At 38.9% G+C, this 27,418-nt stretch overlaps 1 protein-coding gene across 1 annotated transcript in view; it reads left to right on the top strand.

The window, feature by feature from the left end:
* LOC122809256 (zinc finger protein 271-like) overlaps positions 1 to 27,418 on the top strand; it is a 115,681-nt gene that overhangs the window by 36,339 nt on the left and 51,924 nt on the right. The window contains exon 2 of the mRNA XM_044080627.1: positions 3,405 to 3,531. Within this exon, the coding sequence (XP_043936562.1) occupies positions 3,405 to 3,531 (127 nt within the window). The remainder of the gene's footprint in view (positions 1 to 3,404; positions 3,532 to 27,418) is intronic.

The following is a 27,418-nucleotide window of genomic DNA, read 5'->3' as shown; positions in this document are numbered from 1 at the left end:
TAATGCACTATATAGACATGTTATCAAACATCCCACTGCCAAATTTACATTCACCATCATTGATCATATCATAGGGAATCGATCTTTTAAAACAGGTTGGCATGATATCCTAAATACCAAAGAAAAAGGTGGATCATTAAACTTGGGGGCTTTTCCTCCTGGATTAAATGATAAATTATAATTTGTAATTAACCATCACTTGCATTACGATATGTACTTATTTCTTATCAGGTTGCATTGCTTAGGTTTTTGCATTTCAGCTCATTTTAGGATACTGTGGCTGGTATTCAACACCAGAATTCTTATAACCTGACTTTTGTTTCGGGTTTATTTTTGGGCATTTACCCTTTATTGTATGTTTCTTATTAAGTTTGTTTATTATCATTGATATACCAGTATACTGTGTCTCTTTGGATTTTTCATTAAAATCTGGAGATATGCATGCAACCCAGGCAAACTTTTTTGTTTACTGAACTATGTATTTTTCAATTACTTTTGCCTTGATTGTATTTTTCAATTACTTTTGCCTTGTTTGCATTTTTGACATATCAGGAAGTGATGTCATATAGATGCCTTAAAGAACATTATATAAGATGATGACTAAGTGCTTTTTGCTGACTATACTACTGATGAAAGCCTTGCTGCTGAAACCGGTCTAGTTTCAGTTTTATTAAACTACTTTGGAACCTTCCTTGGTGCTGGCCTTTTTTCTGATTTTGGGTCTAACAAGTGCTCTTGCCGTGCACCAGCCTAACTTGCTAGCTCCTATACACTACATTACTTTTCTGCACATGTCTGAACCACCATAATCTGTTCTCTTTGATCTTTTCTGCAATTGGAGCTACTTTTCTTATGTCCTCATTTCTTTGTCTGTCCCACAGTGTGCATCCTACCACCCATTTCAGGCACTTCATTTCCATCATCTCTATCTTTCTCATCTGCTCTGTCTTTACTGCCCAGGTTTCTGTACTATGCAGAAGTACTGGTCGTACTACTGTTTTGTAGACCTTACTTTTCAGCTTCTTTGGCATTCTTCTGTCATACACTACACCTAACACTCTATGCCAGTTGGCTGTAGTCCCTCTGATTCTAGCTTTGACCTCTTCATTCAGGCATCCCTTCTCCTCAACCACCCCTCCCATTTACTTGAAGCTGTTAACTTGTTCCACTTTCTTGCCTTCTATCTCATTTCTCAGCTTCTTCTGATTTCCCCAATTTGCTGCCATTACCACTGCCTTATATGCACTTAGTTTCTTCCCATGTGCCTTCAGTTTTGCACTCCATTCCCCTATGCTTTGCTGAAGTTCTTGCTCAGAGTATGCCTGTTATGCCGCATTGTGTGCATACAGCAACTCTATTGATCTGTCCCCTCCGACCTGTTTGCTAATGTAATAGATCACCAGAACTCCGATGCACAGCCACTCCCACTGGGAACCCCTCTGTGAGACGAAATACTGTTCATATTTCAGTAATTGGATCTTTGTACATAGCCTGCACTAATTTTACCAATGTTTCTGGGACTTCAAACCACCGCAGGACTGCCCAAAACAGCTTTCTTCAGAGCTTGTCATATGCTGTCTCCAAGCCCAGAAATGCCAAATAGGACTCTTCCCTCATCTGTAGCTTCTTCATGACTATCTGTCTCACTGCAAACATTGGGTCAGTTGTGCTGCATCCTAGTCTGAATCCAAACTGCTCATCTCCTGTCTTACTTTCTGCATATCCATGTATCATTCACCCTGTCCAGAATTTTCATGCATTGTGACAGGAGATTGATACCTCTGTACTGCCCACAGTTGTGGATGTCCCCTTTGTTCTTGTACACTGGCAATGCTTATTCTCCAGTCATTTGGGATACATCTTTCTCTCCAGACTGCTATGAGTACCCTCCGGAACCATTTCTCCCCTATCTCACGCAGCATCTTTACCATATCTGCTGTGACCTCATCTGAGCTTGCTGCTTCTCCTGACTTCATTTTCCTTAGTGCTGTTCTTATTTCTTCTAGGCTAGGATCCTGGTCATCTCTCATCATAGGCTGTGGCTGGGGCAGTGCAGCTTCTGTGGAGTTTTCTTCATTTAGAAGTTGCTGGAAGTACTCTTTCAACCTGCCTTTGATAGGCAGGTTGTTGCTGGTATCCCTCATGAAGGGCATCTGATTATCTTCTTTATAGTTCTGCCTTTGCCTAATACTACACCAGTTAATGCAGAAACACTGACACAGTATTGACAGTACTAACACAACACCAGGTAACACAGAAACACTGACATAATATTAATAGCACTAATACTACAGCAGATATCACAGAAATACTGACACAATATTGACAGTACTAATGCTACACCAGTCAACACAGGAACACTGCCACAATATTAACATTAATAATACTACATGAGTTAACACAGAAATGCTGCCACTATATTAACAGTACTAATACTACACCAGGTAACACAGAAATGCTGCCACAATATTAACAGTACTAATACTACACCAGGTAACACAGAAATGCTGACACAATATTGGCAGTACTAATACTATACCAGGTAACATAGAAACGCTGACACAATATTAACAGTATCGATACTATACCAGGTAACACAGAAATGCTGACACAGTATTAACAGTACTACTACTACTACACCAAGTAACACAGAAATGTTGACACAATATTAATAGTACTAATACTACGCCAGGTAACACAGAAACACTGGCGCAATATTAACAGTAGTACTACTACTACTATACCAGGTAACACAGAAATGCTGACACAATATTAACAGTACTAATATTATACCAGTTAACACAGAAATGCTGACAATAGCCTGAATAAGCTAAAATTAATGTTGACAAAATCAAAGTAAAAATTCATGTGAAAAACAATCCCTGTACATCCCTTGCTAAATATAATTATATTTGAAGTCTTTGTGTACCTTGTAATAGAAATGAACATGTGTCCTTTGCTAAAGCCTCAGAAAACTATGACAGTCATCCATTTGCAGGCTGAATCTTATATCAATATAGTGCTGTGTACTCAGACAGACAGGGTATAGCTTTCCTATCACTGAAAACGGCAATCAAAATACTTCTTATAAAAGCCAAAGGTTTGGCTATAACATTGCTTATTTCCATGTCACTCTGTAGCACTTTCCATACTGAGCCATCAAAGGAAGCCATTTTGCCTACTTGACTTACAAGGTATTTGTAGGAGACAGGGCAAATAAAGTGCTACAAAAGGACTAAGGCAGTATGAGTATGAGAAATATCAAGATCAAAAGGAAAGGAAAAGTACTGTAATGTCACCTAGGAGACAATAAACATGAAGAAAAATCATTGCTAAGGATAAAACTAAATTACCTAAAAAGGTTACCTATTAACTAGCTTTATTCATGTTCTTGCTCTTTGCAGCTTCCAGAAACTTTTGAAGATGTGGCTGTAACTTTTTCAGATGAGGAATGGGAACTCTTAAATGCTCAGGAGAAAGAATTGTACAAGGCGGTGATGGAAGAGAATTTTGAAATGATGACCTCTTTAGGTAAGATTGGTCATTACCTAGTTGCTCATGTACCCTTGCTACATAAATAGTAACTTGGTTTATTTACTCTGTTACATTAATTTATATCAAACTAATTTTGCTTAGTTTTAGCCTGACAAGATTGGAAATTAGAAATCCACGAATCCCCTGCAGGTAAAATTAGAGCCTTAAGTTGCAGTGGAAGGATCAAGAGGCTGCTTTAGACATTATCTACTTTGCAGACTTGAAAATTAACAAATTCAGTCCTGTATCTACATTTTTACCTTTTTAATAGCAGGTTAATGTTCCTCAGCTTTAGAAGCATGCATTTTGAGAATGCATAACACTGACAATTTGAGGAAAAGATATTCTGTGGCACTATCTTAGAAGAAAAGTCCCATATCCTTCCTCTTGGGTGTTCCTAACACTTTTTATCTAATTACGGTTATCCTGACCTTTATTCTCTGTTCTTTTTATCTTTTGAACATGCAACTTTCAGTTTTTATTTTATGTAGTAAACTCACTTACTCATTGCATTTTGCTATGAATAACTGTCCAACATGTTAATGTCCTGCTTATTCTTTTAAAGTTTTTAACATTCCTAGTCATGCACCCACTCTCCTTCCTCTTCCTCAGAAAAATGCATACCATCTTGTAAAATGTTTAGTTTAAAGACACCCTCCACTCTCTGCATAATTATTGTTACTTTATTTTATCTTCTATGTTACTTCCACTAGATGTGTTGACAAAAACAGACAAAGGTTATAAGGAATACATCATCTTTGCCAAAGTGTTCACAGTTTTAGAACAGTTTATTTTGTGCAATAGAAAAATGCTACTTTTTAAATTTTATTTTAAAAGACTGTCAGAACTACCATTCTTTTATTATATTAAATTATATAAACTTGGCTAAATTAATTTTTGTGTAAGCCTGCCATGTTAAGAGTTGTTTCAGTTATTAAAAAGGTAAGTTATCCAGAACATGTACTGTCTGAGTGAGGGGGGGTTACACGTGTGTGTGTGTGTGTGTGTGTGTGTGTGTGTGTGTGTGTGTGTGTGTGTGTGTGTGTGTGTGTGTGTGTGTGTTTATGGGGGGGTGGACACTACCTACTGGACTTGGAATTTGTCTCCAAAAATCCTAATGATGCCCCTACATAGCACAAGCAGAAAACTATAATTCAGAGTGGAAAGGGATGATGATGATGAAACAGGGTAATCTCAAGACATAAGGAGAAACTGGGATTTTGGATGCAGGCCTTTAAGGAGAATAACAATAATCACACAGAATATTATATATATAAAGTAGCAGAAAGTATCCTAAGAACTAAGCCAACATGGGAATGGAGAAAGGAGATTCTGCCAATAGGGATGACTGTAATTAGGGATAAAGACAAGAGGGGGATGGAATTTATTGGAGAAAACTGGCAAGGGAACCACGGTATTGGGAGCAAATAACTAGAAAGGGAAAGACAGAATGGGAAGATGCCAAGAACTTATTTAGACTGCATGTTAAAGATTGTCTTCCCTCTCAAGGATTGATATCAGAGTATAGGCAAAGTGAAAAAAAAGTAGGGTGGTCCTAAACAAAAGACCAGCACTGGTTGGGTTTTAGTAGAATCTAGAATAGAAGCTGCCATTAAAAAAGGAATAATTAGTAGAGCATATAAAATATTGCATGATAACTATAAGAATCAATCAGAGGAGGTTATAAAGGATTGGGAAGATAGATTGGATAAGCAATTCACAAAGAAACAATGGGACGATATATGTATGTCTCCCAAATATGCAACAAAATCTAGAAGATTTAGGATTTTTGCTTGGAAATGTTCACATAGATATTTTTATACCTCAAGTACACACCAGATAATTTTTCCTGAGGTAGACAGCAAATGTTGGAGGTGTGAAAAGGAAGAAAGAGCTAATTGGGAAAATATTTTCTAGGAGTGCAGTGAGCTGGCAAACTTTAAGGATTCCCTGTGGGATGTATTGTCTGAGATTTTGGGTGGGCAGATTGGGATGACGAGGGAGACAATTTTTCTGAGCTATGATACAGAATTGGAATTGAGTAGGCCTGGTGAGGCCTTGCTCTGTCTAATAATGGCGGCTGCTAAAAAAATAATTACTAGGAAATGGAAATCAAAATCTACACCAACTGTACTGGAGGTAGTGCAGAGGTGAAACTGTTGGAAATGAAATCTTTAGAAAAGAGTAGGAGCAAACTACATGGGAAAAAATGGGAATTGTGGGAACAATACATATAGAGGAGGAATGCAGTTTAAATGAAGGCAGGACTTAAGTGAGCTATGCAATGTTTGACTGAAAATGATTGGGTAGATTATAAGTGATGTATAATGTGTTCAACTGGGAGTGTGCCATTATGGTCTGTGATGTAAAATGCTTGCACCTAGGATTGTGTCAGTGTGGTTTGTTTTCATTTATGTAAATGTATGATTGCCTATGTTGTAAGTGATGGTTTAATAAAGATGTTTCTTGTTTAAATGAAAGGGCAGGAATTAAATAATTTATGTAATGTTGCTTAGGTTATTGACTGATATGTAGCAATATATGTGAAATATAATGTTTGTAAACATGAACTTGTTAATACAGTTTGATTACTTTTATATAAATGTAAATTTGCCTATGTCGCAAGTAATAATTCAGTAAAGATGTTTAAAAAATTATGCCCCTTTCTCAGGGCATTCCTGTTAAATGTGGTTGCTCTTAGTGATTCTACCTGTATAACAAAGAAAGAATCCTTAATAAGTGAGCTGATAAAAATAAATAAATAGATGCATATATCAGAGGAAACTATAGCAAGTCTGTAATCCTCTGATGAAGGAAAACTCATTTAACAAGTGTTGAGCTAGAAGAAGAGGTGAGTATCAGGGAGTGTGTGCTGCAGATCTTAGCTGTAAGGATAATTTAATGTAGGGAATATAAGGATGGTGATAGAAGTAAGTGGTCAGGACCAGCCAGCAGTCCAAAGATTTAAACTGTGTTACAATTTCCAAAGATTTAAACTACTGCATATTGGAAGACTGTGCCAGTTAGGAAATGATCATAGGATCCTGGACACCATAACAAATAACAGTACTTAGTTCTGGCTGGGTTTGATGAGCCTGCATTTTGAAATAGATAAGTGACTTCTAGATTAGTGCTAAACTTTGTGGTCACCACTATAGCAGTGGAGCGGCTTATAAAAATATAACACTCGTCTAGATACAGACGGCTGTTCATGCATTCATTTGGCATGAAATGTCCACTGCTGAGGGTTTATGTATATAGGTATATGGATTCACTAGACAATCTCGACGTACTGAAATGTTGAATTTCAATACATCGAGACTGAATAATGGAAAGTGCAGTTACACGAAACTGCACTATGTCGAATGCAGAAATGTCGAATCTGCTATCATGGTGTTGCGTTCGTGATGTGTGGTGCGGTTTGTAGATTTATTTGGGGTTTCAGGTAAGTGGTGTTTGTGTAAGGGTATTAGGTAGGGATTTTAGTATGTGTGCATGTGTGTAGTGGTGTTTTTTGTGTGTTTGTGTGTTTAGTGTGACCTTGGAGTTAGAATATATAACTAGGGAGGGTGCAGGGGGGCTTGACCCCCTGATTATAAGTAGGGTAGATGTGTTTGTGTATTATGTTGTGTTTGTGTTGTTGTTATGTTTGTTTTAGTGTAGTTAGGTAGGTGTATATGTGTGTGCTTATGTGCTGGTTTGTGTGTGTGTGTGTGTGTGTGTGTGTGTGTGTGTGTGTGTGTGTGTGTGAATGGTCACGATTGTGCTATTCGCGGTTTTCAGGTATGTGGGTTTTCCACTATTCATTCTTAAAATACTGAAATTCGACATTTCAGTATTTCGAGATTGTCTAGTGAATCTATGTATATATTGAATATATATATATATATATATATATATATATATATATATTAATTTCATCTGCATGGTCTGGTTTCTTCCCAGATTCCAAAGATGTGCTGTAGGTGGATTGGACACTCCAAATTGGCCATAGGTGTGCATGTGTGGTGTGGAAGAACTGCAGTGGCAGGGCTAGCCACCTGGCAGTGTAAACCTTGGCTCTAGATGACTATCGCTGTTGAAATGACACCCCAATCCCATGTGCAAAACTGGGAAAAAGGGGTTGAGAATGGATAAATAATTGTATATCAGTTCATCAAAGGTAGCTTTGACTGAAGTAGAAATAGCTAAAAAAATAACTGAAGGTACATCTGATTGCAAGTACATTTGACTAAAAGGCTGTTGAAAACAACATATACACCACAAAAAAGCTTTTTTGAAGGGGGGCAAGCCTCACCTACACCGTCCATACATGGGGGGGGGTCTGCTCCCCAAACCCCTAAATTACATATTGCAACTCCACGGTTGCACATGAAATGGAATGGCTATTCAGTCAAATATAATTTCAGTCATTTTTTACAACCATTTGTCCTTTAGGCAAAGCTGCCTTCTACAAAATTACACACACACACACACACACACATAACATGCCTGTGTCATGAATACTTGTGATGAATAGGTCAATAACAGATTCTGAAATGTCCGTGGTTACGCAGAAAGTGAATTAGCAATATAGTGACTATTAGAATTCTTTTTAACAACTTCTTAGTATCATGTGGAAAATCCCAAGAGTCTTTCAACACAGCTGTATTGAAATCCAGTATACCTTTAGTCTTTGAATCAACATATTTTGCTAGGGGTGCTGTAACTGAACCATCAACAGAGACAATGGGTCTTAGAGGGGGATCCAAGTTGTTCTTATGTACTTTGGGAATTCCAAAAATACATGGGACTTTGGGCTTTTCTACTGACAAGTAATGGAAAGTGTCTTTGTCTATAGAGCCTTCTAACAACATGTCATATAAAATATTGTGAATTCTTTGATTGGCTGTGTTGATTTCATTAATAGAGGCTCTAGTATACTTGTCAGTGTCATTATACTTGTCAGTGTCATTTAATATGTCCATCATCTTCCCTTCATAAACTATTGTGTCCATTAGCACCATACCCCCACCCTTGTCTGGTTTCATGACCCTTAGATTTTTGTTGTTACAGACTTCCTTGAGAACAAGGTTCTCAGCTTGCTGAGTTTTTGCTGAGCTTTTGGTTTTGGTTTACTTTTGCGCCACTTGCTCCACTTTACATTTTTTCTGGTCTTGTTCTATGGAGCTTCCTTCAAGCGCAGATCCTGGTCCCAGAGGGTCCAAGACTGGTGAAATTCGTAAGTTGGTTGGGCAGCTCACTCAGCTCATTAGCCTGCTTACTCCACTCAGCCAATCCTTGGCTACGTTCATTTCAGCTATGCTTATACCAGGAAATCAGCAGGCTCAACCAGATGCTTTACAGCGTAACGTTCGAAACACCAATGACACAGTTCCTAACCAGAACGAAATACCACCTTTAGATGATTCTGATATGGATGGTTTTCCTCACATTACCAGGGACGATATTCCTGACAACCCTAATGCAAGAACAGAAGCGCAAACACAACGGAACCACCCAAGGAGGTCACTGACTAGTGTTAGCAGCTTCAGGTACTGGCAAGGTTGTCACACGTATTTTGAACACAAAATACGACTTTGAGCAACCACTTGTTCCAAAGTTTAACAAAAAAAGCTACAATGCTATGTTAGAAGACTTAGACTTTTATTTGTACAAATACAAACTCTTGGACATGGACAATAGTTATTTAAAACATTGTTTATCTATTAACATTGTCCCAAAGGGACTTAGGGTATGCAAATATCCAAATCATGTTATTGAAGGTACTGCCTTTCATGATGAATTGATTACTGTTTTTGACAATTGTGGTTATGGAATTATGAGGGCTATTATAAGAAATAATGAGAATGAAATGGAAAATCTGCAAAGAGACATTGATAAAATTAATAAAGCTGTTATAGAAGATTTGATGTACACAGTGGATAGTGAAAGAGAGAAATACCACAAACTTTTAAAAAATTTAGAATCAAAATGTCAGGATATTCACACTAGAAAGTTGGGTAAAATTGCTAGAGATGTAAATGAGTACAAGGACAAAGTACATTACCCCAAACCTAGAAATGTATATAGGAAGGATTTTGGGAAATGGGGTGAAAAACAAGATGAAGTGTATCATATTAATGACAATGATAATATAGGACAGTTGCTTTCGGAAGAAGAGTTTCCTGTGCTCAGAAGGTCTGAAAGACTAATGGGAAAAGGGAAGGTTACATATAACTCAAAAAACTACAGGGGAAGGGGGTGGCAGTCGCCCCCAAGAAAAGAACGCAACTGGAACTAGATACTAAAGGTTTACCATCTAACATCACATGATTGTGATGAAAAAAAGGACTAATAAAAGATTCTGGGAAATGTCCGTGGTTACTTATGAGGGAGCAGAAAGTGAATTAGCAATATAGTGCCTATTAGAAGGCTTTTTTTTCCCATCCGTAACAGGTAACTTTACTTAGTATCATGTGGAAAATTCATAGAGTAGGTTTAACATAATGTCAGATGATTTCTTAAGATCAACAAATGCTACTCTGGACAGTGGGAGTGTGGTCTGCTCATCTGTAGATGATATTCCTGAGGGTAGCAGAGTTGTGAATGTGTTATAGCACTGTCTAAACTTATTTTGTTTAACATACTTTAAACCATAGTCTATAAAATAGTTTAAGATATATTGGAATACTGTGTTAAATGTACTTCCACTACTAAAATATGTTTAAATATCAATTAAGCAAGTAACTAAAATTTAAAGCAGTAATTTCTAATATGTTTTCCATATCACTGAGAATCATTTTATTATTAAGTATGTAACATGTTTTACCTAGAATGTTATTTTATTTATGTTTGTCCTCGAACTATGATTTATATCAGGGAGAGTAAGCACTCTGCTAGTGTACATATATATAAACATCTTAGTGATTTATGCTGACTTAATGTGAAAGCCACTAGGGTTATGATCTCATGGTCCACACATCTGGTACAACTATGTGAGTGACTGACATTGCTGTCCTTTGATTTCTTTTATTGCCTCAGTAAACATTGATAAACAACAAACAAAAATGGCCTTTAAAGGGGTAAAGAAAATATATACTTATGCCTTAGCTGTGGACACACATCACCCACACTCAAATAAGCGCTACACTGAACCAGCACAGAGCAGATTTGTATGCCCGGGCTGTACAGACCCTTCTCCTATCATCATCTTCTTTCGGCTGTTCTCATTAGGGGTCACCACAGCGGATCATCTGTTTTCATTTCTTCCTGTCCTCTGCATCTTGCTCTGTCACACCAACCACCTGCATGTTCTCTCTCACCACATCCATAAACCTTATCTTACGTCTTCCTCTTTTCCTGTCACCTGGTAGTTTCATCCTTAGCATCTTTTTCCCCAATATACTCAGCATCCCTCCTCAGCACATGTCCAAACCTTCTCTCTGGCTTTGTCTCCAAACCTTCCAACCTGGGCTGACCCTCTAATATACTTATTCTTAATTCTGTCCACCCTCATCACACCCAGTGCAAATCTTAACATCTGTAACTCTGCCACATCCAGCTCAAACTCCTGCCTTTTTGTCAATGCCACTGTCTCCAAACCATATAACATAGCTGGTCTCACTACCCTCTTGTAGACCTTCCCTTTCACTCTTACTGGTACTCGTCTGTCACAAATCACTCCTGACACTCTTCTCCACCCACTCCATCCTGCCTGTACTCTCTTCTTCACCTCTCTTCCACACTCACCATTACGCTGAACTATTGATCCCAAGTATTTAAACTCATCCACCTTCGCCACCTCTACTCCTTGCAACCTCACAATTCCTCTGTCCTCCCTCTCATTCACACACATATATTCTGTCTTAGTCCTGCTAACCTTCATTCCTCTTTTCTCTGCATATCTCCATCTCTCCAGGGTCTCGTCCACCTGTTCCCTAATCTCACGACAGATCACAATGTCATCTGCAAACATCGTAGTCCACGGGGACTCCTGTCTAATCTTGTCTGTCAACCTGTCCATCACCATTGCAAACAAGAAAGGGCTCAGAGCTGATCCTTGATGTAATCCCACCTCCACCTTAAACGCATCCGTCACTCACACTGCAGGCCTCACCGCTGCCACACTACCCTCATACATATCATGTACCACTCTTACATACTTCTCTGACACTCCCGACTTCCTCATACAATACCACAACTCCTCTCTAGGCACCCTGTCATATGCTTTCTCTAAGTCTACAAAAACATAATGCAACTCCTTCTGACCTTCTCTGTACTTCTCCATCAACACTCTCAGAGCAAACATCGCATCTGTAGTGCTCTTTCCCGGCATGAAACCATACTGCTGATCACTAATCATCACGTCCCTTCTTAACCTAGCTTCCACTACTCTTTCCCATAACTTCATGCTGTGACTGATCAGTTTAATCTCTCTGTAGTTACTACAGCTCTGCACATCACCCTTATTCTTAAAAATCGGTACCAAAACACCTTTTCTCCATTCCTCAGGCATCCTCTTATTTTCCAAGATTTCATTAAACAATCTGGTTAAAGACTCCACTGCCATTTCACCTAAACACCTCCATGCTTCCACAGATATGTCATCTGGACCAACAGCCTTTCCATTCTTCATCCTCTTCATAGCTGTCATTACTTCCTCCTTGCAAATCAATTGCACTTCATGATTCACTATCCCCACATCATCCAACCTTCTCTCCCTGTCATTCTCTTCATTCATCAACCCTAAAAGTACTCTTTCCATCTCCTCAAAACACTGTCCCTCGCTTGTGAGTATGTTTCCCTCATTATTCTTTATCACCTTTACCTGCTGCACATCTTTCCTAGCTTGGTCCCTCTGTCTAGCCAATCTGTATAGGTCCTTTTCTCCCTCCTTAGTGTCCAGCCTTTCATACAACTCTTCATATGCCTTATCCTTAGCCTTCGCCACCTCTCTCTTTGCCATACACCTCATCTCCTTATACTCCTGTCTACTTTCTTCATTTCTCTGACAATCCCACTTCTTCTTTGCCAACTTCTTTCTCTGTATACTCTCTTGTACTTCCTCATTCCACCACCATGTCTCCTTGTCATCCTTCCTCTGTCCAGATGTCATACCAAGTATCTTTCTAGCCGTCTCCCTTACTAGCTCTGCCGTAAGTTACTCAGCTATTTGGTAACTCTTCACTGCCACCCAGTGCCTGTTTTAACTCATCCCTGAACTCCACCTCACAATTACCCTTTTTCAGTTTCCACCATTTGATCCTTGGTGCTGCCCTCACACTCCTACTCCTCTTCTTGATCACCAACGTCATCCTACAAACCACCATCCTACGCTGCCTAACTACACTTTCCCTGGTCACCACTTTACAGTCTCCAGTCTCCTTCAAACTGGCCCTCCTACATAAGATATAATCCACCTGTGTGCATCTTCCTCCACTCTTGTATGTCACCCTATGCTCCTCCCACTTTTTAAAATACGTATTCACCACAGCTATGTCCATCCTTTTCACAAAATCCACTACCATCTGACCTTCTGCATTCCTTTGTTTAACACCATACCTACCCATCACTTCACCCACTCTGTTCCCTTCACCAACATGCCCATTGACATCTGCTCCAATCACCACTCTCTCACCCTTGAGTACAGTCATCACCACTTCCATCCAACTCACTCCAAAATTTTTCTTTCTCATCCATCGCACACCCAACTTGTGGAGCATATGCACTAACAACATTCATCATTACACCATCAATTTCCAGCTTCATAAACATCACTCTATCCAACACTCTTTTTACCTCCAAAACACTCTTAGCATACTGTTCCTTCAGGATAACTCCTACGCCATTTCTCCTCCCAGCTACACCATGATAAAACAATTTGAACCCACCTCCGATACACCTAGCCTTATTCCCCTTCCATCTGGTCTCTTGCACACACAATATATCAACCTTCCTTCTGTCCATCATATCGGTAAATCTCTCCCTATACCAGTCATACTGCCAACATTCAAAGTTCCGACCCTCACTACCACAGTCCTAGCCTTTCTCCTCTCTTCCTGCCTTTGGCCATGCCTTCTGCCTCTTCTTCTCCTTTGGCCAGCAGTAGCCCAATTTCTGCCAGTACCCTGTTGGCTAACAGTACTGGTGGCGGTCGATGTTAACCCGGGCCTCGACCGATCCAGTATATAAATATTTACTGGTGTCCGCATTAATTATTTGGTGAAGTTTTATGCCGGATGCCCTTCCTGATGCAACCCTCCCCATTTATCCAGGCTTGGGACCGGCACAAAGAAATGCACTGGCTTGTGCATCCCCAGTGACTGGGTTACAGACCCTTCTCCTATGCTACTCTAAATCCATTGTCTTACAGTTTGTGATTATTCACTGTAACTGTACTGTAAATAAACTGTTGCACTCATACACACATGCACAATAATTTCCAGTAAAAGCTAGATGATACTTTTCAATGCTACAAGCTGCAGTGGGGGCTGGTGACTTCAAAGCAACAGAGTGCTGCAGAAAGCAACTGAATGGGTGGAGACAAATGCAGTGGGGAGAGACTCTGTTATAGCAAGTCAGTAATCATGGTTTGTGATCAGTCAACAGATGGCATCATTCACTTTCATCCACAGACTGCCTCACTGTATGCCTAGCCATTATGGCCACTTTATTGGCTGTATGCCCCTTAGATGTCTAACCGCAATCAACAAGTCCACCCTTTGATAAAATGGAGCATAAGACAAAGGGCTCCATGGGTCCCCCATTACTGACTAGTCTGCACTGCACTTCCCTGGTGTCCTCCCATGTATTCTCCTCATCATGGCCCCACACCATCCACATAGATTATTTCTATCTTATGTTTTCACGTTTTGCTTGTAAATATCAGGATGTAATAAAGTAAAAACAACAACTGGCCAGAGAAATTTGTTTTAAACCCCCCAAATACACACAGATGTGATCATCAATTACAATCACTTATATGACTGTGACTCTACACCTCATCCAATGAATGGATGACTGGATACAGAAATAATTTCCAGACAGGAATTTATTATCATCTCTGTTCACTGCTGTCAGAACAGAGGGCAACCAACTGCAAACTCCTGCTCTACATATGTTTCAACTTTTTATTATCACTCAAGAAGAACGCTAAAAAAATATTAGTGGATTAAGCCCAATGTCAGTAACAAGCTATCGCCCTTAAATACTTAGAAACTTTCTAGAATAACAGGCTTTGTATTACCAGTCTTCAAAAAAGCATGCTAAGTTTGAAACTCAAATGTCTGTCATCATTATTTAGTGACTGCAGTCCTTACTGATTATCCAGAAAGAACACAACTTAAACACATTCATATATGTATAGTTACAGAAACATGATTTCAGAAAAATGAACTCACTCCTTCTGTTCCTGGGTATAATGCCTATCACGTCTTCAGACCCACTGGAAATAGTGGAGGAGTACCAGTATTTGTCAAGGATATCATCACCTCATAACAAATTCCTTGGGACAGCACAAGTGAACTCCTATAAGTCCAAATCACCCTAATCAAGACTAATTACCCTCTCATAGCCAGCTATAGAAAAACATCTATGTCTCCTTCCGAGCACAGTAGCTTTCTTAGTGCATTGGCTGAAATTCACATTAAGCTCAAGACAGTTCTACTGGGGGATTTTAACTCTCCATCAATAAACTGTCTGACCTGCACAGCTAATAGTCAGCATGCCCAGTGCTTCCTTGACATTATAAACGCTAACTCTCTTTCACAAACACTTAACCATTCTAGTATGTGCCCCAATATCCTGGATCTAGTCCTCACAAATATGGCCACTTCTTGCACATGTCCGTATGCTTTATCATGTCTTGGTAAATCAGACCATAATTTAGTGACCTTATCCTTCAAAACTGGTGGTATTCTACTGTAAATGGCTCTGTATTAGTTTAGGGACTTCTCAAAAGCAAACCTTAATCAGTTATTTGAATTCTACTGTAATTCTCCACTGAAGGATCCTATTGATAAAGCTGCTACCTATACCTCTGACTTCTACCCTCACTTAAATTGTTATTGATAAGGCATTCCCTAACACATATAATGTGTTTAAACTCAACCCCCTGTGATGGAGTACCTGTATAAATAAATTATATAACAGAGAAAGAAACCTCCTAATTCTTATAAGAGGTCTCATTCTACCTAAGGGAACCATTAGGAAGCTCAAAGCTAAGTATGAACTTAAAATAGCCACTAAAAAAAAAAAATCCAACTCTTTCATTAACTATGTTAGGAAGTTAAGAACTGTCACCCAGCAATGTTCAGAACTAGTCCACAATAGTACTCTACTCTTTGGCCCAATGGAAATAGCTAATATTCTTGCCAAATTTAGTTCAAATTTCCACTTAGAGTTATAGCTATCCCACAGTTTCCACAATCCCAGCCACCCCTTTTATTACTATAGAATAAGTTCCCTCAGTCCTTTCAAAGAAAGAAAACTTCATCCATGGGCCTTGAAAACATACCAGGTTGTCTGTTTTTCACTGCCAAATATGGCCTGTTTGAACCTCTACTTAACTCCTGTAATCTAGGTCTCTCCACAGATGATATTACTGAAGCCTGGAAAACAGCCATTGTAATCCCATTATATGAGGGTGGCCCAGCCACAGACCCTGGTAACTACAGATCTGTTGGTCTCAATAGCCTGATATGTAAAACTATGGAACACATTATCTCAGACTTCATTAGTTTGGACATTAGAAATAGCTTAAACATGGACTCTGATCAGTTTGGCATTATCAAGGGAAGTTCCTGCCTCTTTAACCTCATTCATTTCTTTGTAAAAGTAACAGAAGCAGTGGATAGTGGTTATACAGTGCATACTGCATATCTAGACCTGGCAAAGGCCTTTGACACTCTTCCCCTTGCAGGCATTATTGATAGACTTTAAATCTGAATATAAATTCTTATATTGTTTGATGGATAGCTAACTGGTTGCATGACAGAACCCATGTAGTTAGAGTAGCAGGTAACACTTCTGAAAGCAAAAAAATGATCAGCTGTGTACCAAAGGGCTCAGTTTTGAGCTTTCTCCTATGTGGCATATATTTCTCATACCTTCAGACCAGCACTTCTGGTCTATGGCTAACTAAGTTTCCAGAAGACTGTAAAGTGGGTGTTGTTATTCAGACTTCAGCTAACTGACAAATGCTCCAGCAAAGCGTACACCATGTTAACTGGTGCAAGGACAGTGATCTCAAACTAAATGTAAAAAAGAAATGTAGCGTAGTTAATTTTGGTAAACAAAACAGATTCACTTACCATATAGGAGATGCACCCATCCAATCAGACACTGTTGTAAGAGATTTGGGTACTCTTGCTGGTAATTCCTTATCAAACTCTAATATAAATGACAGTGCAGTATATCTGGAAGGGCTCTCATTATTCAGAGCAGACAAGATACAGTTTCTCAGTGGAAAAGCATGTGGGGGAAAGGTGTGTAGCTATGTAAATAACAGATGGTGTACTAACTGCCAGATAATCTCCACCCATTGCCCTGAAAACATGGAGTTTATGTCACTATAATTTAGACCCCTCTACTTGCCAAGGGAATTTAATGGTGTAAGCATTACAGCTGTATAAGTCCCTCCCAGTGCTAATACAAATGAGGTACTAGCTACCCTATACAAGGAGATCAGTGATTTGCAAAATCAGAATCCAGAAAATGTGCACATAATAGCATGAGACCTCAACCAGGCCAACTTGCAGTCAGTCCTTCCTCAATATTACCAACATGTGGATTTTGCAACCATGGTGAGAACACACTGGATAAAGTCTAACCAGTCTTAAAATTGCATTCAAGGCATTACCTCATCCACACCTGGGCAACTCAGACCACATCTCCATCCTGTTAGTTCCAGCATGCAGACCATTACTAACCAGAGGAAAACCCTCCAAAAAGCAAATAAGGGTATGGCCAAAGGGAGCAGTGTCAGAGCTCCAGGACTGCTTTGAAAGCACAGATTGAACTGTGTTCAGAGAGGCGGCCACTGCAAATCAGCAAACCAACCAGGAGGAGTACATAGAGTCTGTGTTGGATTACATATCCATATGTGTAGATGATGTAAGAGTCAACAAGTGCATCACCACATGGGCCAACTAGAAACCCTGGCTCACAAGTAGAGTATGTGAGCTCCTGAAAGTAAGGAACGCTGCCTTCAAGGAAGGAAACCAGGATGAGCTCAGGCATGCTAGGACGAACCTAAAAAAGGGTGTGTGAGAGAGGCGAAAACGGCATATGGTCAGAAACTCAAAAAGCAGCTTTCTGAAGAAAAGGACGCGAGGTGACTGTGGCAAGAAATTCAGGCTATAACAGATTACAACCCCACGTCTTCTCAGTGTGAGGACAACACTGAATTCCTGAACAAGCTCAATATGTATTTCAGCAGGTTTGAAGAAGCAAATAACACAAAACCAGTGAAAGCTCCAAGAAGTCAAAAAGAAGACGTGCTCAGCCTAAATCCAACTGATGTTCATAGAACTCTGAGGAGGATAAATCTGAGAAAAATGGCTGGTCCTGATAACATTCTGGGAAGTGTCCTAAGAGACTCTGGCAGTTGACAAATGTACTCACAGACATATTTAATACCTCGTTGAAACAGGCCATTATTCCCAGGTTCTTCAAGAACATCCCCATAATACCTCTGCCTAAGAAGTCTCCACCAAAGGACCTCAACATCTATCGCCTTGTGGCTCTCACCTCCATAATAATGAAGGGCCTAGAAAACCTGGTCAAGGACCACTTAACATCTAAATTTCTGTCATCCTTTGACCCACTCCAATTTGCGTACAAACCAGATTGATCCACGGTAGATGCTATTTCACTGGCACTCCATCTATTGTTGGACCACCTGGAAAACAACAACTGTCTGGCACTCAGTGTGAATAAGACCAAGGAGGTAATCGTGTATTTCAAAAGAAACCATAAGAAACATTCCCCACTCACAATCAATGGGGAAATAGTGGAGAGGGTAAAAAGCACCAAGTTTCTTGGGGTGCACATCTTGGAAGATTTGTCTTGTTCTTTGAACAGAAATACCACTGTCAAGAAAGCACAGCAATGCCTACTCTTTCTGCAAAGGATGAGAAGGGCAAATCTACCAGCCCCTGTTCTAATGACCTTTTACAGGAGCGCAACTGAGAGCATCCTGACAAACAGTTTTGCAGCTTGGTATGGCAGCTGCTCCACTACAGACCGCAGGTCCCTCCAAAGAGTGGTGAAAGCAGCAGAAAAGATTACCAGAACCACTCTACCATCTATTCAAGACTTGCACCAGTCTTGCTGTCTCAACAGAGCCAGGAAAATAGTCATGGACTGCACTCACCCTACATATGGACTCTTCCTATACCTAACTTCTGGGAGGCTGTATCATAGCATATGTTGCAAAATGGCCAGATTTAGCAGAAGCTTTTATCCCCTGGACATCAGGCTACTGAACTCCAGTAGCAACTTGCATCTCTCTTGTCATCAGGGACAGTAGATAATATAACAAGTGAGAAGTATATTTGTGTGCAGTAACCATAAAAGGTCTTAAATACATTGTAAAATTAATCTAACAGAGTATAATTTTATTTCTGTGCAATATCCACTGATGTTGAGATAGCATCCTATCCAATAAGAAACAGCTGTGGAATTTTGTGCAATAAATATCGTGTTTCCTTAGACTAGTGCCAACAGAATCCTGTACATGAAAGTATGTGTAACAAATACTGTGTCTCTTTAGCTTAGTAAATGTTTGTTGAAATGTAAAACAGTAAATATTATGTAGCAGGAATGTCAGAATGTAGTAATGCAAATTGCTTTATATGTTAGATGTTTGCACATAGAGTCTGGAGTAACATAATTTCATTCAGTTGCACTTATTGTGGAGTCTGAATGATAATAAAGTTGACTTTGACTTTGATCATTTACAGGTTCGTAGGTTCATAAGTGGTTACTAGGCTAACGACCACAAGGGCCTTTTTAAGCCTAGCCATGCATCCAAATCTCTGACAAGTTCTGGTACCCTTGATAAGTGTAAGCAAGGGCTTAGTAGATGTAACATTTACAAGCAGGGGCCTGGGAGATGAACCATTTACAGGTTACCTGTGTCCATTAGAGACATAGGTGCCAAACCATGGATGAATTTCCTGTTCCCCATCCAGTTAACCAAGTTACACTTGAATTGGTTTAGGGAGGAACTCTGCTTCACATGGATGGAGAACCTGTTCCAGAGATGGGGTAGTCTCTGGGATACATTCCTGTTACTCCAGCAGGTCCTATTTATGTCACAGACAAGGTTTAAGTCTTTAGAATGGGTAATTCTGGTACTGTTTGTTTTGTGGATATACAGGAGGTCCATCAGTGTGGAGTCTGACAATGTCCTATATACCAGGCATAGATCTCCCCTGAAAAGCCTGTAGGAAACTGAATACAGGGATAGGGCCTGGAGGCAGTCTGCAAAAAATCAGAAGCATTCTGTAAAAATAGGGAGAGCTGATAGTGGTCAACAAAGGAATAAATAAATCTATGGCCTTCCACACACACACAAACACCCACATACACACACGCACAAATGCACACACAGATGTGGCCATTAATTAAAGCTTCCTGTATGACTGTGTACCTCAGATCTTTGGTTGCAGCCAAATAAATGGATATACATACATAAGTAACTACCATACAGGGAATTTGTCTTGCCAGCTCTTTGCTGCCAAATTAGAGTATGCAAGTCATTGCACCCCTATACCATTTAACCTCTTATCTCATGAATCAAGGAGAAAACTAATTGTGATCGATAGGTCAAAACCAGGCACAGTTACATATACTTAGAAACTTGATAGCTTAAAGGCTTTCCATTCACATACTTTTTGAATGCTGTTAAATCTGAAATTCAAATGCATGTCTCATTATTTAGTCACTACAATTTTCACAAATTTGCCAGAAAATCCACAAACTTCAGGAGGAGCTGACCAAATTATGAGGCAGAAATTCAGAAACATTCCATGAAATCAGGAATATTTGAGAGCATTTACAACCCACATATGCGTACATGTGTACATACATACATAATACATACATATAAACACTTAAAGTACTTATTCTTACTTTCTTACATGCTGACAGCAGCAATCACACTGCCTGTAAAAATACTATACTTAAAAAATAAATAAATAAAACAAAAAAAACTTGTTCCCTCTCTCATTCTTCCTCACTCCCACACTTACTTCCATCTAAGACTCAAGCAATCTCAGTCACATGAGACTGTGTGGACCAATTGGCAAACTCTTCACTGCTTCATGCTGCCCAATGAGAACCTTGTTGAGTGATGTTTCTGATGTCCTCAACAACAGCATGAAACACCAACTGAGATTGGTGGAAAAAGTTTGCTGCTGGGCAGTGTTGGGCCCAGCTGTCCAGTACCATGAGCCTCTACTGGCTACATCTATCTTTTGCTTTATGGTACAACTGATAACATCCAACAGAAGCCTGGATAACTCTGGTTACTGTTCCAGTCCTAGAAAAATAAGCTAGATTGAATATAACAACTGGTGGTAATGTATACTTGAGTAGTCAGACTCAGACAAACAGATACCACTAGCTAGTCAACACATCAGAAGTTACCCTTATCAGTAAAAAAAAAAAAAAAAAACAGCCACAAAATTTTTAGGTACCTTTATTAAAGTATCAGTTATGACATAGGCAAATATACATTGAAAGAAAGTAAAGAAACCATATTAACATTTTTTCCCATTTACATACATTATATATCACATCATTACAGCATCACATAAATTGCCGAAATCCTGCCTACCCATAAACCTTGGGTCTATATTATGTCATCGAAAAATGTGTTCATCGAACATGTTTTCGTCGACCAATGTACAGCGAAAACACTAATCTCCGAACGGCCACTTCAGCAAATTTTTTCCCAGGGGATAAATTGCTTGGCCAAACAAAAACAAAACAAACTTTCAAACCTTACAAAGTGGGGGGGCTTCCCACACCCCACCCTAACTAAATATACCAATGCCGTAATTACACTACAGTGGGGAAAAGGGCAAATCCCTGATGATGACCAAACGTTTAAATTCGCTGAAGTGGCCGCTCAGAGAGTAGTCTTTTCCCTTTATATTGGTGAATGAAAACGTGTTCAATGAACACGTTTTTCGATAACATAATATAAACCCTAAACCTCACTATATATTGTTCCCCCAATTTTCATTTATAGCTACGTAATTTGTTCCTTCCCTTTTAAACTTACCTTAATATGTCTAGGCAATTCGGATGCTGTGTCCCAGCTCAAAAGAATCATTTCTTTAGTTACAGCCATTTGCTCACCCAATATTTCTGACAGAGTTCTCTGTAGGAAATTTTTAAAAATCTTCCAAAACATTATACTCCCAAAACATTTGTTGCCAGTTACCTCTTTCTTTCCCATCACACCTCCAACATCAAATTATTTCCTTAGTTACAACCATTTGGACACCCAATATTTTTGACAGAGTACTCTGTAGGGAATTTTTAAAATCTGCAAACTCATTACACTCCCAAAACATATGTTCTGAGTTGTCTTTTTGTTTCCCATCACATCTCTGATATTTGCTATCTACCCGCAAAAAAATTCTTTGAAGTCTGCTTGCGGTATAAAAATACGTATGCCAACACTTCCAATCAAAGATCATAAACCTGCTAGACTTTGTTGCGTACTTGGAAGTCATACATATGTCCTCCCATTATTCTCTTGTAAATTGCTTTTCTAGTCTTGCTTCCCTATTTTTTCTAACCTTCTCTGATTGATTCTTATAGTTATCATGAAACATTGTATATGCCCTGCTAATTATTCCTTTTTTAACAGCAGCTTCTATCCCAGATTCAACAAAAACCTCAACCAAAGCAGGTTTTTCACTTCAGATTCCCGTATCCCTTTTTCTTTCCCTATACTCTTATCAGTTCCTGATGCAGAAGGCGGTCCCTAGCCTACTGTTCAAATGTCTTCTTGGCCTCATCCCACTCTATTTACCTTCCCTATATAATTATTTGCTCCCAGTACCTTGGTTCCTTTGCCAGTTTTCTCCATTAAATTCCAGCCCCCTCTTACTTATTTTCTATACCCCTACTTGCAGTCATCCCTGTTGGCAAAATATCCTTTCTACAGTCTCGTGTTGGCTTAGTTCTTAAAATACTTTCTGCTACTTTATTAATATAATATTATGTCTGGCTGTTATTATTCTGCTTAAGGGAGCATATCCAAAGTCACACTTTCTCTTCATTTCTTGAACTTCCCCCGCTTCATCATCATCAACATCATCCCTATCCATTTTGACTTATAACCTTCTGCTTGTGTTATGTACTGTATATGAGCCTTAACTGTTTAGCTCTAAAATATCCCTTCACATCAGGTAATCTGAAACCACCTTGTTCTACTGGAAGGATCAACTTGCCCCACTTAACTCTTGCCCTCTTCCCATCCCAGATAAATTCCTTCATCTCTTTTATTAATTATTGTCCACAACATTTCCTCTAATTGATAAAAATATAACTTTCCCATATGTAAAATTACATCTTCACTACTTATATCTTCTATCAGTGTCCACAAACAAAAGCATCCATTTTCTCCGTTTTTGTATTATCTTTGCTTCAGTCTCTTCTGACATATCCTTAGCTGCCACAACAGAAGCCTTTTTAATCTCTTCTCTAAAATACTTCATCTTATCATGTCCCCATAAATATAGGTATTGCTGAACCAATTCATATGTGGGTACATCATTTACAGCAATGCACTTTGTTTTATCTTCATTAATTTTATATCCCCAAAAGACTTGAAACTGCCTTAAATTGTTCCACTGAGATGTCCTTTTCTGGATTTATCGGGTACAAAATAATATCATCTGCAAATAAAGACAACTTTTCTTGATTACTATGCCAGTGATATTCTTGCATTTTTGAGTCCCTTATTTTCTTTGCCATTGGGTCTAAATATAAAGCAAATAGCAAAGGGGAAAGAGGACACCCCTGCCTGGCTCCTCTGTTCAAACATAGCTTATCAGAGAGGAACTCTCTCACTTTAATTCACGCTTCTGATCATTCATATATCCTTCTATTTAACCTTATTATTGTGCCAGAAAATGCTAATGCTTCTATTGCCTCACTCATAAAATCGCAGATTACTCTGATGAATGCTTTCTCTGCAGCAAGACCCATCAACAACAGTAGTATTTTCTTACATTTGCTTCCCTGTGGATCACTATCTTTCTTATTAATGTTGTCAGATGTTTGCCTCCACTTGGCAAAACCACATTGCTCCATAGCTATCAAATTTGGTAACACTTTTGCCATTCTTTTAGCTAGTATAAACATAAACATTTTATAATCATGGTTAAAAATTGAAAAAGGTCTGTATGAATCTGGGTCTGCTGGGTTTTTACCATTTTTTGGTAATATGGCCACCAAACTTTCTTCCAAGATGTTGATGCTTCTCATGCTTTTAAAATGCTGGTAAACAAAATATATCAGCTGTTTATCACCTTCTTCCTTCTTAACTTCTAAACTTCCACAAGAATATCATCTGTTCCTGCAGACTTTCCTGAAGATTGATTTTACATCACCATTTTTACCTCATCTCCTCTTGTCGTAACTATTAGTTGTTGGGCCTCATCTGCTTCTAACCGTGGAATAATTAAGTTTTCCATAAGTATTTCCATTTGTGCATTTTCTGGATTTCCACATTTCTCTGCTCTATATAAATTTTCGTAAAGTTTTGGAAATATCTCTAATACCGCTACAAGATCTCTGGTTACTTTTTTGTTATATACTCCTTAAGTTTAGAGACAGCTCTTTCTACTTTTTGTTGCCTAAGTCTTTGTGCTGAAAGTTTTGTACTCTAGAGTTAGTTTCAGATGTAGTTGTTTAACAGCAATCTTTATAACTCATGCATATTATCCAGATAGTCCCTTAGTTTCACTTTACCACTCTGCTTTTGCAGCTCTTCTTGTTCTATGAGATTCCCCTTATTCTGCAATACTTTAACCTATGTTAACTCTTCTAAGTAATTCCTATCTTAACCACATATCTTTCTCTTTTCTTTCTACCCTATTTTTCAACTCCATTTTAATTTTATCCCACTCACTAGCTGTCACTCGTCTGGTCAGGATAAAACAGACAAGCAGATGTGGGTTCTGTTCAAGCACCTTTATTACACACAAACACATCAGAAATGAGGATTTGTAACTTAAATAAACTTATAAACAGACTGTCTGCTGCATTCATACATGTTAACACTCTAGCTGTTCTCTCAAAATGGCACTGATACCTGCACGCGCTCGCTATTTATATGCATGTGCTACATCTGGAAATGCTTCTTAAAGGTACATACACACATTCTGATCTACGTCCTCCCTCTTTGAGAAATAGTCCTGATATGAAATGACAGAATTCAATGACATGTAATTTACAGAAATGATCTTTTTGACATGCAGTTATACACAACTAATCATTTTATATGCAATCATATGACATCAGATATAAAACAATTATGTCCAAGTTGCTGCATATTTTACACTAGGTATTGAAATGCGACTTGATGGTGTAATATAAAAGTCAGAATTGGGTCTAGCAAAGGGGACTGTCTTCAAGGAATGTTCAACTTTGGGGACATCTGGGACATCATCAGGAACAGAAAAGGATACTTTGACATGTTCTTTGGCATGAACACTGTGTGGGCTGCTCTGAGATCTGGAGTCTGTATCACAGGTACGATGCTGCAATATTGTTTCTGATACAGGAAGAAGATGTCTGTGGTTTCTGCTGTACTCAATACCCTCTGATTCCACGAAGTAGGCTCTCAGTTCAGTACATATACCTCTCACTTGATCAGTTTGATCAAAACCTTTTGCTGTTTGCATCCTCACTGTCTTTCCTTCTTTAACAGCCAAAGAAATCTTCTCCTTTTGTCATAGCTGGACTTCTGAGAAGAACGCTTCTTAAAAAGTTGGGCTTTGATTGCTCTGTTGTTTTTAGCATTAGGCAGCAACAAACTAGAACTGATACACAATGTTCTGATTTGTCTAGATAAAAGTCTTTGAGCAGGCGAACCTAGTAGATTGTCACGGGGTATATTTCTGAGGTTGAGTAAATTCAAAAAGATATTGGTATTGTCATGCTTTGACCTTTCAAGTAATTGCTTTGCACTCTGTACTGCACATTCAGCAAGTCTGTTTTACTGGGAATATTCAGGACTGCTAGTAACATGGATAAAGTCCCATTATTTTGCAAATCTCTGAAACAACTGACTGGTAAACTGAGAACCACTGTCTGAAATAACTTTGTGTAGATTACAATGGACTGAGAAATTACATTTCATCTTAGTAATAACAGCACTGGATGTTAGATTAGGTAGCAAATCAATCTCAAACCAGTATGAGTAAGAGTCTACCAACACTAAGTAATGTTGACTGTGCCACTCAAATATGTCACTTGTTACTACTGACCAAGGAAGTTCAGGAATTTGGCTTAGCTGAAGTGGCTCTTTTTGACATGTGGCTTAGTACTGTTGCACAGTGAACAAGAAGAAAGCACTTTATCAATGTCTTTTGTTAGAGAAGGCCAAAATAGTAGTCCTCTCACCCTTCTTTTGGTAGAATCAGAACCTAGGTGACCATGATGCAATATCTGAATGTATTCATGTTATAAGGAAGTAGGAACAACAACTTTTGGACTTTTGAAAATTATATCATCTTCCATCAGCATCTCATCTCTGTTTGGAAAGTAAGGTTGTACTTCTGGTGGATTGCTTTGACAGCCATCCTACATTGATGTAGTGGTTGAGCCTTTGCAAAATTGGATCAGTCTTTGTATGATTTCTCAGTTCATCAAATCTTGTGGTAGAAAAATCACACACTTCCATAACATCAGAGCCTAAATTCTCTGCATCAAGCTGTTCCATAGTAGTTCTGGGTGATCTGGGTAAGGTATCAGTCAGATAAAGAAGCTTACCTTTTGTATAGACCGTTTTGAAATTGTACTTCTGTAATTTAAGCATCATTCTTTGTAGTCTCGCTGGAGCTGAATGCATAGGCTTCTTTAAAATAGAGAATGTGGTCAATGGCCTGTTTCTATCTAGATTGCTCAGCCATAAATATAATCATGGAACTTCAAACATGCGAACATAATTGACAAAAGCTCCTACTCAGTTTGAACAAACTGCATCTCAGTTTGGGTAGATACACAGGCAACAGGTCTGCCTTCCTGAAGAATAACTGCGCCAAGACCAAATTTTGAAGCATCAGAGGAAAGAATTACTGGTCTGTGGGCATCATAGTATCTTAATGTAGGCGGATTAACAATTTGCTATTTGAGGTTTTCAAATGCTCTCTGGGTTTAACCACGACCATGCAACATTTTTGCATGTAAGCTCTCTTAAAGGTGCTGATAACTCACTAAATTCAGAGATAAACTTGTCCAAATAGTTAACCATACGAAGAAAACACTGTAAAGCTTAGACATTGTCTGAAGCTGGTATCTCAAGAATGGCTGTTTGTTTAGAAGGATCTGGTCTTAAGCCTGTAATTGTTAATAAATGACCTACGTAGGTAACCTCTGGTAGTCTGCATCTGCACTTCAGAGGATTGAGCTTTAAATTCACTTCACGTGCTCTGTCCAGAGCTTTCCTGAGGTTTCTGTCATGCTCTGCTTCACCATTGCCTCCAACAAGTAAATCATCAACTATTATTGCACACAGGTAGCCTGAAAAAATTTGCTTCATTGCACACTGAAAGACTTCATTGGCAGAATGTATTCCAAAAGGCATCCTGAGGAATCTGTATCTATAAAATGGGGTACTGGATGTAGTCAGTAGTGAAGATTTACGATCAAG

Source organism: Protopterus annectens, chromosome 8.part0 (genome assembly GCF_019279795.1).
Source record: "Protopterus annectens isolate FY-2018-M chromosome 8.part0, PAN1.0, whole genome shotgun sequence".
Taxonomy (NCBI): Eukaryota; Metazoa; Chordata; order Ceratodontiformes; family Protopteridae; genus Protopterus; species Protopterus annectens.
The sequence above is the reverse complement of the archived record's forward strand: the minus strand, read 5'-3'. Positions and strand labels throughout refer to the sequence as shown.